Source organism: Gossypium hirsutum, chromosome A06, assembly GCF_007990345.1.
Source record: "Gossypium hirsutum isolate 1008001.06 chromosome A06, Gossypium_hirsutum_v2.1, whole genome shotgun sequence".
In the NCBI taxonomy this organism is placed as follows: Eukaryota; Viridiplantae; Streptophyta; class Magnoliopsida; order Malvales; family Malvaceae; genus Gossypium; species Gossypium hirsutum.
Window position 1 is genome coordinate 127726594 of NC_053429.1, and position 18277 is coordinate 127744870.

An 18277-nucleotide genomic window follows, 5' to 3' on the forward strand; every position below is an offset into this window, starting at 1 on the left:
CAGTGCTATCCAGTCGGACTAACTTATTAGTTTTCGTAAGTACGAGAATCAAAGTCTTAGATTGCATTAGAATGATTAACTTCTTAATTTCCATAAAATATACAGATGAAAAGAGGATGAAAATAGTCCATTATTTGAATTAGGCACCTTTGTCGATAAATGGAAGTAAAGAGAAATCCTAACAAGTTTTTACGACACTCTTAACCGATAGAACCTTGATAAAATGGATACTTACTCGTTCTCCTGCATGTTTATGTCTCATCTAGAATCTAACGTGGAGATTGTAACCTCATTTCTAGTGAATCGATCTGAATTATTATAATTTGACGATGCTGAAGCCGGTGTCTCTGATTGCACAATGGTTTGCACAAGGGTGGCACTATTGGGGTTCATAAAAGCCGGTGTCGATGGCATCAACATTGATACAGAAGTATCGCTAAGCATAAGAACGACCGAGTTCATGGACGGTCTATTTTCATCATTTTCTTGAACACATAGCAACCCTATATGAATGCATCTCGTCATTTCGCTTCTTGACCCACGACTACTGCCCCTCAAATACTCATCTACCAGATTTAAACTCGTTCCTTCTCTCCAATTTCTCCAGGCCTGCGAATTTTCGATAGATCGAAAACGACAATATTTTGTAAGTTGATACGAGTCGTGGAAAACGACATCTGGGTCATAAAACATTAGTGTTTTTCAACTTACATATGTAAGAAGATCCGCCCCATTGTTATGGAAATGGCTGATTTTGTCACCACTAATGATTTCCAAAATCAATACACCAAAGCTGTAAACATCAGATTTAAGTGAAAGCTTCCCACGCTTTACGTATTCCGGAGCCATGTATCCACTATACACAATAAACAGGTAAATGAATTTCGATTACTTGGCTTTCAAGGAAGGGCAAATTGAAACTTACAATGTTCCTGCAACCCTTCTTGTATTATCTCTAGTCTGGTCGGCTTTGAACAACCTTGCCATTCCGAAATCGGAAATTTTGGGGTTCATTTCTTCGTCTAACAGAATGTTCGAAGCCTTTAGATCACGGTGAATGATTCGATACCGAGAATCTTCGTGAAGGTAAAGTAATCCTCGAGCTATTCCTGTTATGATTTTGTACCTTGTGTTCCAATCTATCAGTAGCCGTTTGTTCGGATCTATGAATCGATGAAACAATATGAACAAAAAAAATTACAAATTGGCTGTGACTAAATTCGCAAGGACTGAAATGAAAATAAAGAAAATATTAGTACCAAATAGAAAATGATCGAGGCTTGAATTAGGCACAAACTCAAATATAAGAAGCTTTTCTTTTCTTTCCAAGCAAAACCCTTTAAGCCTAACCAAATTCCTATGTTGAAGCCTTGCCATTAACATGACTTCATTCTTGAATTCGTCGTCGCCTTCTCCAGATTCATTAAATAATCTCTTCACAGCTATCTCTTGTCCATCATCAAACCTACCCTGTAATAATAATGATAAAACACGAAATTCGATTAAATCCCGATATTGTTCAATATTTGAATCTCAACAATATAAATACCATAGAAGCCTTTGCATTAGGAGTCGAACTATATTTGCCCTCACCACTAAAAAAATGGGCAAATTAATCTCCGTACGTCAGCATGAGATACACGTGTCACTCCATATGTCACTGTCTGGTTATTTTATCAGCCACATCAGTTTTTAACAATACAAATGGATGAAATTTTTAATAGAAATGACTAATTTACTCTCCGATCTAGTGTACAAGGACTAATTTATCCTTTTTCTTAGTAAAAAGGACAAAATACAATATCACTCTTAATACAAAAACTTCCATAATACTTTTATCGAATCCCAGTATATATATATAAATACCTTATAAACAGCACCAAATCCACCTTGTCCAAGCATGTTATCATGGGAGAAATTGTTTGTTGCCTTTATTACAGATTTCAATTGAAATTGAAGTGATTCCAATTCCAAACCATTATCCTTGTCTGCATTATTAACACATGAATATTAACCACTTTGAACATAAAATTTCAGTTCATCTTACATGACAATGACTTACTATTCATGTCTTGTTTTGACGATTTCGTTTTTCGTCGAAGGACGAAACCGGCGGCAACTATTGCTACAAAAACGATGACCGGCACGACGATGATTGTAATAGTTTTTGATGAAATGCTTTCCTTATTGTCTGCACAAACGGATAACATTGCAAAATGCAATAAGGAATATGGGAGTGATTTTCAAATTTCACCTAAGGGTAAATTACATTAGTAGTGAACTAATTATTAATATATTTCTTTTTTGGTACTATTCATTTGTAGCTTTTTTGGTCACTAGCGGCAAGTTGACTAATGATAACAACTTTTAAAATTAGCATAATATAGCAACTTTAACCTATAATATTTATAAATTATGGCAATTTAGTCTTGATTCTAAGAAAAATGTAACACTCAAAATTGAAACACCTGAAAATTCAAGATAATAATTTTTATTTTTTTCAATTATTTTAAATTTAACCCTCAATGTCGCAGAAAAATAAAATTACAAGACTAAATTACATAATGTGTAAATGTTAAGAGTTAATTTTTTTATAACATCAAAACAAAATTGACATAATTTATAATGGTTTAAGGTTAAAGTTGCTATTATATCAGTTTTAAAAGCTACGGTCATTAGAGTGACAATAAAAAGACGAAATCGAATACTTAGGTGACAAAAAAAAAAGTAGTTCACCGTAATACTTAACCTTTTATTGTTGCTAATGGATTATCGATCGAATCAGGAGGCGGAGATGAAAGCGATAATCGTACGGTATCGGCAGTAGGCGAAAAGAACATATACAAATCCCACCGCATACGGCAACTCGGCGTTTCGACGTAACCGCCTTGATAAGTACGACAACACGCGGTATACCGACGAATCAATGTCCTTAAACAAGTTAAGCAATTACTTTCGGACAAATCCGGTGTACATTGCATTAATGCTTGAATTTCCTCAGCCATACCAGTTGCATATTTAAGCTTTGAAGATCCCATTGAAGCTTTTTTGGCCACAGCTTCCATTAATTCACCCCAAAGCTCAAAAAACAACGTTAAATTCGATGCAACATCTGTAATAGCATTAGGGTTAATCCCTTCTTGTATAGGTTCCAATGCTAATACACCAGATAAAGACTTATCGGAATATCGAACAAGACATGGTATGTCACCATCCCATGAGAATGCTTCTGTTTGGTTTTTACAACTTGATAGTAATTGATGAGCTGTAAAATTGACATAAACGAAACAATCTTCTCCAGACAAATCACCTCGACATAGTGCTTGAGCATAAACTCTGTTGAGTCCTTCACCAATGGAAGTATTGAAGAAACCACCATTTTTAGACACGTTTGTTGGGAGAGAAGTGAGGAGTAGGTTACGGTTTCGAGCAAACGGCCGACTGTTGGTGGTGAAGTTATTACCAGTTTCTAAACAGGTTTGGGCATTTGTGAGAGAAATAACTAAGATTATTACAAGGACGAAAGCAAAAACTGGGTTGTTGAGATACATTGTTTTCAGGTAAGGGTGATGATTTTGGTGAATACAAGGGGTTATAAAAAATTTCATGACCATGATGGCTCTGCCATGTGAAAACACAACTTTGAAACTCGGTTTGGTTGAATGGAAGTAAGGGAAAGTTGCCTTATTTTAATGAGACTGTGTCCGACAACACGTGTAGAATATGGCCTAGTGGTACTATAATATAATTCTTGAAGAATACATTCTTTTTATAAAAAAAATTGCTTTAGCCTAGAATTTACTCGGTAAGATTATCTAAAATTACTCAAAATTCCTTTTTTAATTCATAAATATGAGAATAATATTTTTCAGTGTACTCGAACTCACTTCTTCCTACATTAACAATAATATCTATATCAATCAAGATAAGACACAATCGACAAAATTTACTACTTTCAAATGAATATCGCGAAGAAAAATTATTTTTTCTTTCATTTCTACTAAACATGGCAATGAGCCAAGTTGTCTTAGAAAGCATCAATTTTTTGGATAAATAATTTAAATTCATGCTTAAGACATTTACTTTTCTTTTTAAAGACATTATTTTTTTTTAAAGAAGTATCATATCTTCGAAGGAATAATTTACACTCGTGTTTAGGAGTATAAATTTTTTTTTTCGATATAACAATTTAAGCTTGTGTTTAAGAGCAATATATATAATAATTTATGGAAGCATCATCATTTTTTAAATTAATAGCTTAAGCTCTGGTAAAAGTACTATGAAAGCCTTTGTACTAAGAGTTAGAGTGCATTTTTCTTCCTCTATTCAATAAATGAGCAAACTAGTTTTTTCTGTTAAAACTTCATCCATTTCTACTGTTAAAAACTGACGTCGTTGGCAAAATAACCAGATATTTACACCTAGCATGCCACGTATACTTCATGTTGAAATACATTGACCAATTTTTAACAGTAGAAATAAATAAAATTTCTAATAGAATATAATTCGACTCTTAATATAAAGATTTTTATGATACTTTTCCCCTTAAACCGGTATTTAAGAGCATTACAATAATATATTGGTCAAAATTGTCTTCCTATACACTAAGTTTCTTTAATATTACACTTTCCAATATCTAATTGATGCAATGACTAATAATTTGACATTGCAATTAAAAAAAGGTCCACTACACCACTAGTTGTACCATTTTCTAATTTGAAAATTTTAATACGAGAAAAATGATCCATTTGTTGATAAGTATTAGCTCAATTGACATCGTTGTTGTTATAACAATTTAAACTCGAGAGATAAACGTCGGGTTTCTAAATGATAAATCATTCATGAAAATATAACGATGGAAGGATGGATTTGATGTTGTGATTCGAATTTTAAATCGGGATTTGATCAAATATCGTGTTTTTCTATTATTATAGGATAAGCTTGATGATAGACAAAAAAAAAAAGTTGTGAAGAGATTATTTAATAAATTTATGCAAGGTGAAAAGAAGGGCTTCTTATATTTGAGTTTGTGCCTAACTCAAGCCTCGGCCATTTTCTATTTGGTACTAATATTTTCTTTTATTTTCATTTCAGTCCTTGAGATTAATTCAGTCACAACCAAATTGCAATTGTTTTTGTTCATATTACTTCATGAATTCATAGATGCGAACAAGCATCCACGAATAGATTGGGACGCAAGGTACAAAATCATAACACGAATGGCTCGAGGCATACTTTACCTTCATGAAAATTCTCGATATTCAATTACTCATCAAGATCTAAAAGCTTCGAATATTCTATTAGATGAAGAAATACATCCGAAAATTTTCGATTTCGAAATGAAATGTTTGTTCGGAGCCAACCAAAATACGTATATATACATATATATATGTTGCGGCTCACTCCTCAAATGTTGAAAACTTGCATGCATAACGGAATGATAATTCAAGTATCGAAATAAACTAAAAGTTACTTTATATATCGAAAGAGAAAATGAGTATAAATTTAAAACAGAGATATTATTATATTTAGACCAAAAATTGGCAGATAAATAGATTATATCTAGCTTAAGATTGCATCAAATAACACAGCATCATCGAGGATCTAACTCAGTAATCGATACTTCATTGATCGACCATGGCGTTGATCGACTGGTCGATTGATCGGATTCGAGCTCCATGTTTGGCATCTTTCCCTGGGTTCTCGAGTTACAAAAAAATGCAGGTTGGTTAGGTACTGGAAGTGTTACAGAGTAACTGTTGAGCATCATAGCAATGGTAGCCATTGTTGGTCTTTCAGCTGGATCTTCTTGAACACATAGTAACCCGATTTGAATGCATCGAATGAATTCGTTTTTCGAGTAATTATCTTTCAAGACAGTGTCCAACAATTCCAATGGTGTCCCATTCTTCCATTGTTTCCAAGACTGCAAATCGTTCATCGAGTAATTATAAATAGATAATCGAAATAACAAAGGCAAAAAACGAATATACTCACGTAGCTAATTAGGTCATCGGCGGCATCCGTTCGGTAGAAATTACTGTTCCTTTTGCCACTTATAATCTCCAAAACCAGAACACCGAAACTAAAAACATCCGATTTCACGGAAAATTGTCCATGCATTGCGTATTCTGGTGACATGTAGCCACTGCAGATCAATACCAATGTTAGTATGATGCCAACAACTGTACAAATATCATGGATGCTCTTGTACTAGGTGTAAAAATATCAAACAGTAAACTGGTCTCTTTTATTAAAAATTTTATCCATTTCTACTGTTAAAAGCTGACATAATTGACAGAATAACGAAATAATGATTTGTTGTGTGTCATATAACTCATGTCAATGTATAGGGACTACTTTTTAACAAAACGACTAATTTACTCTTTGATCTAATTTACTCAAACTAAATGTTAACAAAATGCATTTGAACTCTATTATAAGGGCCTCCATGATATTTTTTTCCCGGTTAACAACTTTCAAAGAATTGCTATATAACAAGTTATGTTTTACTTACTAGGTACCAACTACTCTTTTTGTAGTTCCTTGGGTTTGATCTACACCAAAAATCCTCGCCATCCCGAAATCCGAAATTTTTGGGTTCATGTCACTGTCCAGTAATATATTGCTCACTTTAAGATCACGGTGTATGATTTTAAGTCGAGAATCTTCGTGTAGATAAAGAATTCCTCGAGCAACTCCTACTATGATCTTGTAACGTGTAGACCAATCCAATTGTGCTTGTTTCTCAGGATCTAAATGAAGAAAAATAAGCATTTTTGTTCACACTCTTGGTAATCTATGAAATCAAATTCAAAATCCCAAAATTTTCTTACCAAAAAGAAAGCAATCCAAGCTCTTGTTAAGGACAAATTCATAAATTAGTATCTTTTCTTCTCTTTCCAAGCAAAATCCCAATAGTCGCACTAGATTTCTATGTTGAAGCTTGGCAACTAATAGAGCTTCATTTTTAAATTCTTCAATACCCTGCCCTGAACTTCTTGATAGCCTTTTAACAGCTATTTCTTGTCCATTAGGAAGTGTACCCTGAGAAAAATGTACAATATTAACTCATTGCGAAGTAGAATTCAATAGGTCCGGATTCGAATTTCAACATTTGCAATGCTTTCTGAACAAAAAAGATGTAATGATAAACGATTTTTAATAAGAATGCTGACTAAAACATGAAATCTTTAACGATGATGGCATGACAATTTGCATGATAGTGTATGTATACTTTATGCCGATAATACACGTGGATTTTCATATAAGCTACCATGTTTTAAAATTTAATGTTTTAGTTGTATTTCCGTTAAAAAAACAAAAACAAAGGCCAAATTGACAAAAATTATAAACATTAATACCTAAATTTATCATTATGTCCAAAAAAAGAAATACCTTGTATACTTCTCCGAAACCACCTTCACCTAGCTTGTTGCTATTTGAGAAGTTGTTTGTGGCAACTTCTATAGTGCTAAAATCATATTGCAAGGACTCAATTGTGGATATATCATCTTTTGCTGTTCAACCAAATAAAAAATGTCATATTTCTAATGAAAGATCATCAAATAAGAGGGTTTATTTGAAAAAATTTTATAAAATTTAAACCCTAAATAATGCATTAACCTTTATATAAACACAAAAATTATAGGGTCATAACACCCTCAAAACAAAGATTTCTAATGCTCAAAGAAAGAATCTATCTTACCATTTTCTTCTTCTACAGCTTTGTACTTCCTCCTTGCTCTCCTTTTTAGTAAACAACAACCCAATAACAAGAGAAGAACAGAGACAGCAATTGGAGCAATAATTGCAATAATTATTGGCAATGTCTTCTTGCTTTTTCCTGCACAGCCAACATCTACTTTTGAGTGGTGAAGATGTGAGAAAAGTTTATAAAAGTATTAGAAGTTTTGTATTAAAAGTTGTAGATGAAAGAGTAAATTGATTCTTTTTATTAAAAATTTCATTAATTTTTACTATTAACGATTACCCTAAACTTTGAACGGTTTTCTCTTTTATCTAACTTAGATACACTAATTTGCTTAATGAAATCGAGCTTCCATGAGTAAATTTATGGTAAAATTTCACTTTTATTTGCCAAAAATGAAAAAAAAAACAAACAAACCAGAAAGTATGGCTGAACCTGGAGTTATTGCAGGAGGAGTTAATGGAGGTGGTGGAACTGAAACTGAAACAGCTGTTTGGTTATAAAAAGGGTAAAGTTCATATCTAATGCTACAACTCGGTGTCAACACTCTTCCCCCTTGTTTCCCATCGCAACAATTAGGCAAATCAGCAATAGCTCCTCTCAAACACGTATTACAATCCGAGGTTGTCAGGTCGGGTGTACACTGTAAAAGACTATACAATGTTTGAAACCCTGAAACGTTAGCTTCTCTGGTCGCAAACTTCTTCAACGGCAACGTATCATTCAAAGCCAAGGCGGCTCCGTCGTTCATCGTGGTGGCCAATATCTGGTTGAACCGTTCTTGGTTCGATACATTCCCCGTGTTTATCAAATAAAACTTCGGTACCACCTCCAGAGTTGAAAAGATTGATTGATTGGAGTAATGAATAAGGCAATTATCGTACCAAATGACAGCGGTTTTCTCGACGGGGCAACGTTGAATGACGTCTTTAGTAGCTGTTGAAACACAATCTTGACACCCTTTGGTTGAAACATCGCCTCTGCAGAGAAATAAACCGTAGACGATGTCGGAGTTGTGTTTTCCGGTGGTTGCGTTGTGGAAAAAACTACCGGCGGTGGCGTTGGAAGTAAGGGAAATGAGCAAGCGGTTGAGATTGGTTTCGTAAGTGCTGTTCGGTGAGAAAATGGTGGTGTTTGGACAGTTATGAAGGAGATAAGTTTGTTGTTGAGCTTCAATGGTGAAGCTAAACAAGGACAGTAACAACAAGAAGAAGAAGAAGAACAGAGACATGTTTCTTTAAGCTAAGGCGGTAAGTGAAGGCTGTTTATCGGTGTCGGAAAGACAGATTGAACCTGACAAAAGCAAGTGGTCGTATAAGTCAAGATGAGTTATTATAGGCATTTACGTGTCTTTGATGAATTGGTGATGGAATTGATCATATATAGCAAAATACAGCACTCACACATGTATCAGGTTCGAGGAAGATTAAAGAGTAGATTAATAATTTTTTAACGTTTTATTTATATTCATAGTTAAAAATTAGTGTAATTGACAGAATATTTAAATAACTATATATGATATGTTATGTATGTGTTACGCTAATATTTAAGGATTAACTTTTAATATTAAAAATGAATGTAATTTTTAATAGAAAAATTGATTTGTTCTTTAATTTACTGTATAGTGACTAATTTGCTGTTTTTTTTAGTAAAAGAGACAAAATATAATTTAACTTTTAGTATAAAGATTTTATGGTATTTTTGCCAAAGTTTTAGCAACGTAAACTAATAAAGTGAAGGCTTTTTAGGTGTTAGAGTACTTATTATCGAACTTGAAAAAGCAAGTGGTAAAAGTATAATAGATGTCTTTGTATTAAGGGTCAGATTGTATTTTGTTCTTTCTATTAAAAAATAGGAGAATTAGTCCATATACGTTAGATTAAAGAACAAACGGGTTTTTCTGTTAAAAATTTCATTTATTTTTATTTATAAAAACTGGTCATTATACATTAGCATGAGATAATATCATTGTCTGGTCATTCCGTCAGCCACGTTAGTTTTTAATAGTAAAAATAGATACAATTTTTAATAAAAGAATCAATTTACTTTTTAATCTAACTAAACGGATTGGTAATTGAAGTTAACCAAACAAATTCATTACTACTATTTGGATTAATACTAAAATTGACTGATTTAAAAAATATAAAAACTAAATCTATAATTTTTATAAAATATAAGTACTAATAACATAATTTAAACCCAACTTGAAAAAGCAAGTCGTCATGGTCAACAAAAGTTATAAAGGCATTTAATTTGGTAAGGAGATAATGATCAAAGTACTCTGTTCACATTCATGGTGTCTTAAAAGACGCAGCCCCACAGACTGACGTTTCAACAAATCTAGTTGACGTTCACATCATGGTTATCTAAATTGATTGAATATATTCTTGAGATTCGTTAGAGTGAGAATCGGTGGGAACAATTAGTTCGGAGAAAGATTTTAGATTAATTGATTCGTGAATTGGTATAGGTTAATTAAATTAGATTAGAGAATTAATTGAATAGGTTCTTTATATATTTTTTTAAAATTATAAATTATTTACGTAATTAAACTATTTAGATAGGTTGGATAAGTAAATTGATAACCTGACCGGTTTGACTATCAGTTTGATTCTGAAAACTTTGGTTTATACTGTGTATCAATGGAAAAAAATTTATAATGTAAGAATTTTTTTGATAGGGTTAATATATCATTTGGTACCTAAATTTAGCTTTAATTTTTAATTTGTTATTTAAGTTTTTTTTTGTCTTAATTTGGCACCTGAGTCTGGTTTCAATGTATAATTTGATACTCAGACTAAATGACATCATGTAACTCGATAAATGTTTAACATACTTGCTCTAATAAAAGAAAATAGGTACTTAATTGAGAAAAAAAATGAGATTAGATACCAAATTGAAAATTGATGCCCAATTTAGGTACTTAACTGAGACCAAAAAAAAACTTTGGTAGCAAATTGATTATTGAAGCCAAACTTAGGAACCAAAATGGGACAAAAATCTCAAGTACTAAATTAAATGTTAAAACCAAACTCAGGTACCAAATAGAGTATTAAACCTTTTTGACAATAAGATTATTAGAATGTAGGGTAAATTGCATTAGTAGTCATCTAATTATTAGTAAATTTCTTTTTTAGTCATCCAATTACGAAAAGTTATAAAATGATTACTCAACTATTTGTAAATTTCTTTTTTGATCACCTAACTATTCAATTTTGTCTTGTTTGGTCACTATCTGTCTAATGGTGGCAACCTTTAAAATTGGCATCATAGTAACTTTAACCCTCAATAATTATACATTATGTCAATTTAATCTTTGGAATGTTAGACCTTAATTACTATTCCAAAACTATTACTCTTTGGAATAGTGAAATAATATATATTTTTTTGTTTTGGTATTTTTATATCCGTTTTACGGTCCATGTTCAGAGTTTATAGTTGTCGCTCTTAATAATGTCGTCTCCAAGATTTGAACTTATGTCTTCCCTCAAGAATATAATGAGCCTTACCATTGTACCCAACACTTGTGTACAGTGAAATAATATATGATTAAATGAAACACAAATTTGAAATTGGAACCTCATTAACAGAACATACTCTATCATCAGATCAGAGGGTTGATTTGGGTCTACAACAACACGCCCAACAGGTTCTGTTGGTTGAGGGAAGAGATTCCCAACATGAGAATTACAGATGACATGGTTGATCTATCTGTTGGGTCTTCTTGCACGCACAATAACCCAATATGGATGCATCGAAGCACCTGAGTGACCACACATGACTCAACAATCAATGGATCTATTAGCTTCATTCCTTGACCTTCAGACCATAGTTTCCAAGCCTGTAATGGTTACATAAAATTAAAATCGAATACCCATTTTGCCACTATAAGTATTGTGATGACGGGTTATTTTGAGTTACAACAACGAATAAATATATTTTTAAATTATTTAAAATATATTTATAATTTATAATATATAAAATAAATATATATTTTTCGATCCCAATAACAAAAAGTCGGATAAGTAGTAAATAAACTAGGCTAGCTAAATTCTCTAGAATCTGATGATACTAACCGGCCGTGTCACCAGTTCCGTTTGCTGAAGGAGGCAGAACCGGCACCGGGGGCTTCTGATTCAACACCATGATTCTTGGTTATGCTAGTCTCGGGTGATACGTCTCGAGGTGTTCCATAAAACTGTTCCACCTCGTACCTGATATTACAGCTCGGTGTAAGAACTCATCCACCCTGTTTCCCAACCGAAGCTTTTGGAAGTTGAGCAATAGCTCTTCGTAGACATGACCGACAACCTGCAACCGAAAAATCAGGGGTGCATTGAACAAGTCCATACAACATCATGGAACTCCAAACATTAACTTGTTTAGCTGCATACATGTTAGAAACATTCGAAATCATCTTTGTTAGATCCTCGAATCTCTGCAAATTCATCCCAATGGTTTACATCTTGAAGGTTCCATGCATAAAGAACAGGTGAAAGCTCCATGATAGAGAAGAAAGATCTATAGGAATAACGCACTAGGCATTGATCATATCATATGATCGCTTCTTTGTTACCGGGACACTGGTTTCCGATCTCAGCGCTTGCTGTGTTAATGCAGCTTTTGTAGATATCGGGTTTAATATCACCTCTACAAAGGAAAAGGCCATAAATTTGTCTGGTTCTACCCCCTTCAAGGTCCTTGCTCCAGTTTCAACTCCTCCTTAGTGGCGGATCCGCTAGTCGTGAGTACAAAAACCCTGATTGTTTGAGCTTCTCTGGCCACGCCTTTCCCTCCCGGCAACGATAGTTGGTTGTGTGGGCTAGTGTTTGCATCAAATGCATAATATATTCATGAACATATAATTAAATAAACAAACACATTTCTCATTTTATATATACATATATATATATTAATGAAACATAATTATTGATAATGACGACAATAATATTAATGTTTATTATTTATCAATTAAAAAGTAAATGAGTTTATTCATGAACGTATAGGAAGATTCATTTAACCGAAATGAGCATGACATTTCTTGTTCTTCCAAGCCGGCAAGATCGATCCTTTTGGTCCAACTCCAACATCACAATTGACATGCATCTTATGGTGCTTAGCATCCCATATTCTAATCTTGTATTTGATCACCGACGTTATTTGCAACCGGAAAACCACCTTCCCTTGTTTCCTAGCATTCATGAACTCCGGCCAACGCTTTCCGGTCACCGTCAGCTTCACCCCACAAAATTTACCATACAACATCGTAGTTGTCCTTGGTCCTTGTAAGAAGGGTTCCATCAATGGTGTCCACCCGATTTGTTGATCCTTGTAAAAGACCAATCCGGCCACGGAGTCGTAATAGATTCCGTTGTGCTTGTTGGTGTTACGGGCGGTGACGTTGAACGTTATTCGAGAATCGTTGAGCCCCGACGGTTGAGCGAAACCAGGGACGTTGAAATCGATGATATGAAACGTTGGACGATGAGGGCGTAAACTAAGCCATAGAATCAATAAAATAGTGCCAAGTAAAAGAATAGACAAGAATATGGTAAGCAGTTTGGTGAAACCCTGGCAATACTTCCCCAGCTGGACCGCCGCCATTGTTTGGACTGGTGGAGGTGGTTTTGGCTCGGAGATGGAATCAAAGGGTGTTTTTCTGCTGTGTTGATTACGTGATCTTAAAAAGGGAAGGGACGTTTAAAGAATTTGTACCCTTTTTGCATGGCGAAAGAAAAGAATAAGGCCATTATCGTTTAATGGATAAGCTATCCATGTTCATAAATGATCTGTGTTTTGGATATGTAATGCTATGATTATGTTTAATTACCACATAAATGATCTGTGTTTTGGATATGTAATGCTATGATTATGTTTAATTACCACCCCAGAGGACAACTTCGAAACTTAGTCTAAAATTTAGGAGGGTTTAGATAAAAATATTAAAATTGAAAATAAATTTAGATAAATAAATTAGGCTCGTTTAATATGGTTTGAGCTCAAACTCAAACATTCAAAGCTCGATCTTGACTGATCCGATCTATTTTATATATATAACACATAAAAACTAAATTTATAGTTAAATATTAAAAAAAATATTAAGATGCTTATATATAACACACAACTATTGAAATTTAATTATATAATTCTAGTTTTAATATTGTGTTTAATCAGACTAGAAGGATGAGGTTGCGAGTAAGTTTTTATTTGTTATTTCTTTGTTCGAGTCGAGTAGAGTTTAATTTTTTTTTAAAATCAAGCTCAAGCTCGATTTGTCTAAAAAGTTCATATTATTAAATTTAAATAAAGATATTTAAAATTTATTTTTTAAATCAAACCAGGTCCAAATTCGACCCAAATCGAGCTAAACTAGGTAGGTCACCCAACTTATGGACAACTCTACTTTCACATTATATCTTTGGGTAAACAGCCAAAATAGTCACTTTTGTTTATCTCAGGTTACATTTTAGTTACTTATGTTTGAAATGTTACATTTTAGTCACTTACGTAATTGCGTTGTAACATTTTAGTCACTGAGCCGTTAATTGTCGTTAACGGCATAACGGTAAACTAACGTGGCACGTTAAACCATCATTTCAAACAAATAATTTAGGCTAATTTATACAACCAGTCCTTATATTTTTTTTTCATTTTGATCAATTTAATTTTTTCTTCTATGTTCTTCTAACTTTTTTTTCTCATTCTCTTCTACTTCTCCCTATGTTTTCCTCCCATTTTCCATTTCTTTTATCGTAGTTTTTTTCTATATTTTTGATTTGTTAAAACTAGTCCCTATACTTTTATTTTTTTGAACAATTTAATTTTTTCAAGTGAGGAGAGCTTTGTGGACTAATTTTAACAAATGGAAAACATAGAAAGACTACATTAAAAGAAATGAAGAAGGGAGGAAAACAGAGGTAGAAATAGAAGAGAATGGAAAATAAAAAAAAACATAAAAGAAAAAAATTAAATTGCTCAAAATGAAAAAAATATAGGGACCAATTGTAGAATTTAACCTAAAATTTTCATTTGAAATGATGATTTAACGTGCCACGTCAGCTTACCGTTACACCTTTGAAGGCAATTAACAGCTCAAAGACTAAAATATTACAACAAGATAACGTAAGTGACTAAATCATAACATTTTAAACAAAAGTGACTAAAATGTAACCTAAGGCAAATAAATGAGACTATTTTGATAGTTTACCCTATATCTTTTTATAAAACTATTTATACCTTTTGTCCTACTTTTATTATAACGAGTATCTCTTCTTATCGTTGATTTAAATTCGGATTTGAGTTGAAATAACTTATTTAGTTATGAATCAGTGACGGATCTTGTTATTAAAGACAACGGTGGTATCAATCATAGGGGTGTTCAATCGGTTAACTGACCGGTTAACCGACTCGAACTACCATTAACCAAACTAAAATTTTTTCAAAAAAAAATTAACCGAACCAAACTTTTTCGGTTAATTCAGTCGGTTAACCGAATTAACCGAAATTTATATGTTTTCTTATTTGTGGTTAAAACAAGTATAAAACATATAAAAAATTAATCGACTTAACCGACCGATTAATTTATATTTCCAAGAAATTAACCGAACCAATCGAATACTTATATATTATAATATTATTAATTAAATTCAGTTAATTATGTTAACCGACCGATTTCGAATCAAATTAACTGTTAACCGAATTTTCAAAAAATTATTAACCGACTTTCGACCGCATTAATTTAGTTAACCGATCGATTAACCGAATTCTGTTAACCGAATTAATTCGATTTTACCCGAAATTTACACACCCCTAATCAATCATAATTCCAATACACATTACATTAAAAAAATAAAATAAAAATAAGAATAATTACGTAACAACGGAAGAACCAAATAAAAGAATTTATAGTCTTTTTGCATGGCGAAAGAAAAGAATAAGGCCGCCATCGTTTTAACGAACAAGCTATCCACGTTGGTAAATGATTTGTGTTTTGGATATGTAAGGCTATGATTATGTTTAATTAATACGAGAATAGTAGATCTGTTTATGGGCTGGATTATTCGTTTAAAGTTTAAAATTTAAGAGAATTTTGATAAAAATATTAGGTTTGAAAAATAAGCTTGGACAAAAAAAATTAGACCTGTTTAAAATATGGTCTGAACTTAGGCCTGAATCCGATCCACCTTACATATTTTCTATTTTATATAAATATTATGTTAGTTTTATATAGTATGTAATACATAATATATATGTAAAAACTTTTTATATATAAAATTATTAAAAATTAAAATTAAAATTTATATATATATATATATAGACGGGCCTAAAATGGACTTGGCCTAGTCATTTATAAATATGGACAGACTTGGGCAAAACTTTAGGCCCATATTTTGGACTGAGCTGAGCTTGGACAAATATAAAGTGTGTTGATCCCAACTCTAACCCGACCTAACAAATAAACACCTGTAGATAATAGTGTGATAAATACAATATAAAATATCCAAACATGCTTATGTTAAACTACAAAATAGCTCTTGTTGATGTCGTGATACAACAAAGAGGAGACACGAAGGAGGATGTGATGGTGGTCATGTAGGCCAATTCACCCAATCGGGGCGGAGAGCCAGGGGTTACAAGGAATGGGGGGGGGAGTATGAAGGCTAACTGCTGAGAGTAAGTTGGCAAAGTATAGACTTAGTATGTTGAAGAGTCTATCCTCTCTTCCTCGTTATTGGAGGTATCTATAGGCGGGGTCTCGTGGAAGATGGTGTTAACGTGTTGGACCTACTATCTAACCATCATTACGAAGCACATGGGATCGATGTCTTCGATAAGATGAGAATGTCTGTAATGGGATAGATCCTGTCATTCCTAATTTGTTATATGGAGCAGTTAAACCCATGTGGGATTTTGTGACCAACGACATAATGTTCATAATAGAAGGACGAGGGCTTGGAGTTGCGGGTGGTTCTTGCTTGTCTAGATGATTAGGACAAGAGGTGAAGCTCGGGGGTGGCCTTCTGATTGGTAACTAATGGATTTGTTGTTCAAGTGTCATTATTTGGACAGAGGAATATAACAATTCTTATATTATGAGATTGAATAATTAATTTAATTATATAATTTAATTTTTTTTATTATGCTTATTTAGAATAGAAGGATGAGTTTGCGATTTCGTAGAGCAAGTTTTAATTAGTAAGTCATTTACTTGTTCTTATATTTTCGCATAGAGATGTCTATGAACCCGATCAGATAGTAACTTAATATTTTAAAAGATTCAAGCTTAATCTCGACTCGTTCAAAAAGCTCATGTTACTGTTTAAAAATAATAAAATATATTTATATTTTTATAATTAAAATCAAATAAAAATAAGAATAATTACACAACAATGGAAGAATCAATTAAAATGAAAATGAGAAAGAAAAAACATGTTATGCAAGAATCAACTGAAATAGACAGGACATTTCTTGTTTTTCCAAGTCGGCAAGATCGTTCCATCGGGTCCAACAGCAACGTCGCAATTAACATGCATCTTATGATGTTTAGTATCCCACGTAGTAACCTTAAATCTAATCACCGAAGTTATTTCCAATCGGAAAATCACCGTCCCTTGTTGCCTAGCATCCATAAACTCCTTCCAACGGTTACTATTCACCGTCAACGTCGCCGCACCAAACGTACTGTACACGATCGTAGTCGTCTTCGGTTCTTGGTAAAAAGGGTCCATTAACGGAGCCGACCCGATTTGTTGATCCTTATAAAAAACTGACCCGACCATGGAATCGTAATAGATTCCAATGTGGGGATTAGAGTTCCTGTCTGTCACGTTAAACGTTATTTGAGCGTTCTCGAATCCCGAAGGTTGAGACAAACCAGGAACATTGAAATCAACAATGTGAAACCTAGGACGATGAGGACGTAAACTAAGCCATAAAATGAACAACACAATGCCAACAAATAAAAGAAGAGACAAGAATATGGTACATAAAATCTTGATGACTCGATTGGTTAAGCTTTCGCGAACACGGTGTGCGTAATAACGGGCAGTATGGTGGCGTTTGATGGGTTGAGGTTGCGGTTGCGGTTGCGGGGTTGGTTGGTTCGGGTAGTCTTGTAGGGTGTACCGGATCGGCAACCTGTCCGAACGGGCCATTTTTCTTTTCGAGAAGGTTTTCGGAGACGATTTTTTGGGTGATGAAACGGAAGTGTTGCTTATGTAGTGGCCTATTACGTGATCTACAAGGAATTTGATGTCTTTTTGCATGGGGGAAAGAAAGGAATATAAGGCCATTGTTTATTAGGAGTTTGGATGTAATTTTGGTGCTTATAATCATTAATTAGAACAACTATATATATATATATATATATAATGATATTCGAATAGCCAACTTGAAGGTATAAAGGTATCTTCGTTGCGTATAGGAACTGAAAAGCATGTGTAAAATTTGGATAAAGAATAAAGTTACTATACTATTTGGTACATGAGTTTGGTTTTATTTTCAATTTAGTACTTAAGTTTTTTATCTCAGTTTGGTATCTAATTTTGGTTTCAATATTCAAATTAG

At 33.1% G+C, this 18277-nt stretch overlaps 4 protein-coding genes across 5 annotated transcripts; all 4 read right to left on the reverse strand.

The window, feature by feature from the left end:
* Positions 1-100: 100 nt before the first annotated feature.
* Positions 101-3630, reverse strand: LOC121230907 (putative receptor-like protein kinase At4g00960). Its single transcript, XM_041116454.1, has 7 exons — positions 2750-3630; positions 2063-2191; positions 1867-1988; positions 1260-1470; positions 926-1163; positions 712-856; positions 101-609 (listed from the first exon to the last, which is right to left on the reverse strand). The coding sequence occupies exons 1-7, from the start codon at positions 3612-3614 to the stop codon at positions 259-261; spliced, it is 2061 nt and encodes a 686-aa protein (XP_040972388.1). The 5' UTR covers positions 3615-3630; the 3' UTR covers positions 101-258.
* Positions 3631-5458: 1828 nt separating this feature from the next.
* On the reverse strand, positions 5459-9069 carry LOC121230908 (cysteine-rich receptor-like protein kinase 10). 2 transcript variants are annotated; one of them, XM_041116455.1, is made up of 7 exons: positions 8129-9069; positions 7709-7846; positions 7399-7520; positions 6837-7047; positions 6518-6755; positions 5998-6148; positions 5459-5926 (listed from the first exon to the last, which is right to left on the reverse strand). In XM_041116455.1, exons 1-7 carry the CDS (start codon positions 8940-8942, stop codon positions 5594-5596), a joined length of 2007 nt encoding a protein of 668 aa, XP_040972389.1. In that variant the 5' UTR covers positions 8943-9069; the 3' UTR covers positions 5459-5593. The 2 variants fall into 2 exon arrangements, with proteins under 2 accessions (XP_040972389.1, XP_040972390.1); XM_041116456.1 differs by having other exon boundaries at positions 8147-9068.
* Positions 9070-12727: 3658 nt separating this feature from the next.
* Positions 12728-13315, reverse strand: LOC121230583 (NDR1/HIN1-like protein 10). The gene has a single exon (XM_041115501.1). It carries the CDS (start codon positions 13313-13315, stop codon positions 12728-12730), a length of 588 nt encoding a protein of 195 aa, XP_040971435.1.
* Positions 13316-17023: 3708 nt separating this feature from the next.
* LOC121230909 (NDR1/HIN1-like protein 26) lies at positions 17024-18032 on the reverse strand. The gene has a single exon (XM_041116457.1). The coding sequence runs from the start codon at positions 18001-18003 to the stop codon at positions 17155-17157; it is 849 nt and encodes a 282-aa protein (XP_040972391.1). The 5' UTR covers positions 18004-18032; the 3' UTR covers positions 17024-17154.
* Between the last annotated feature and the right edge of the window lie 245 nt (positions 18033-18277).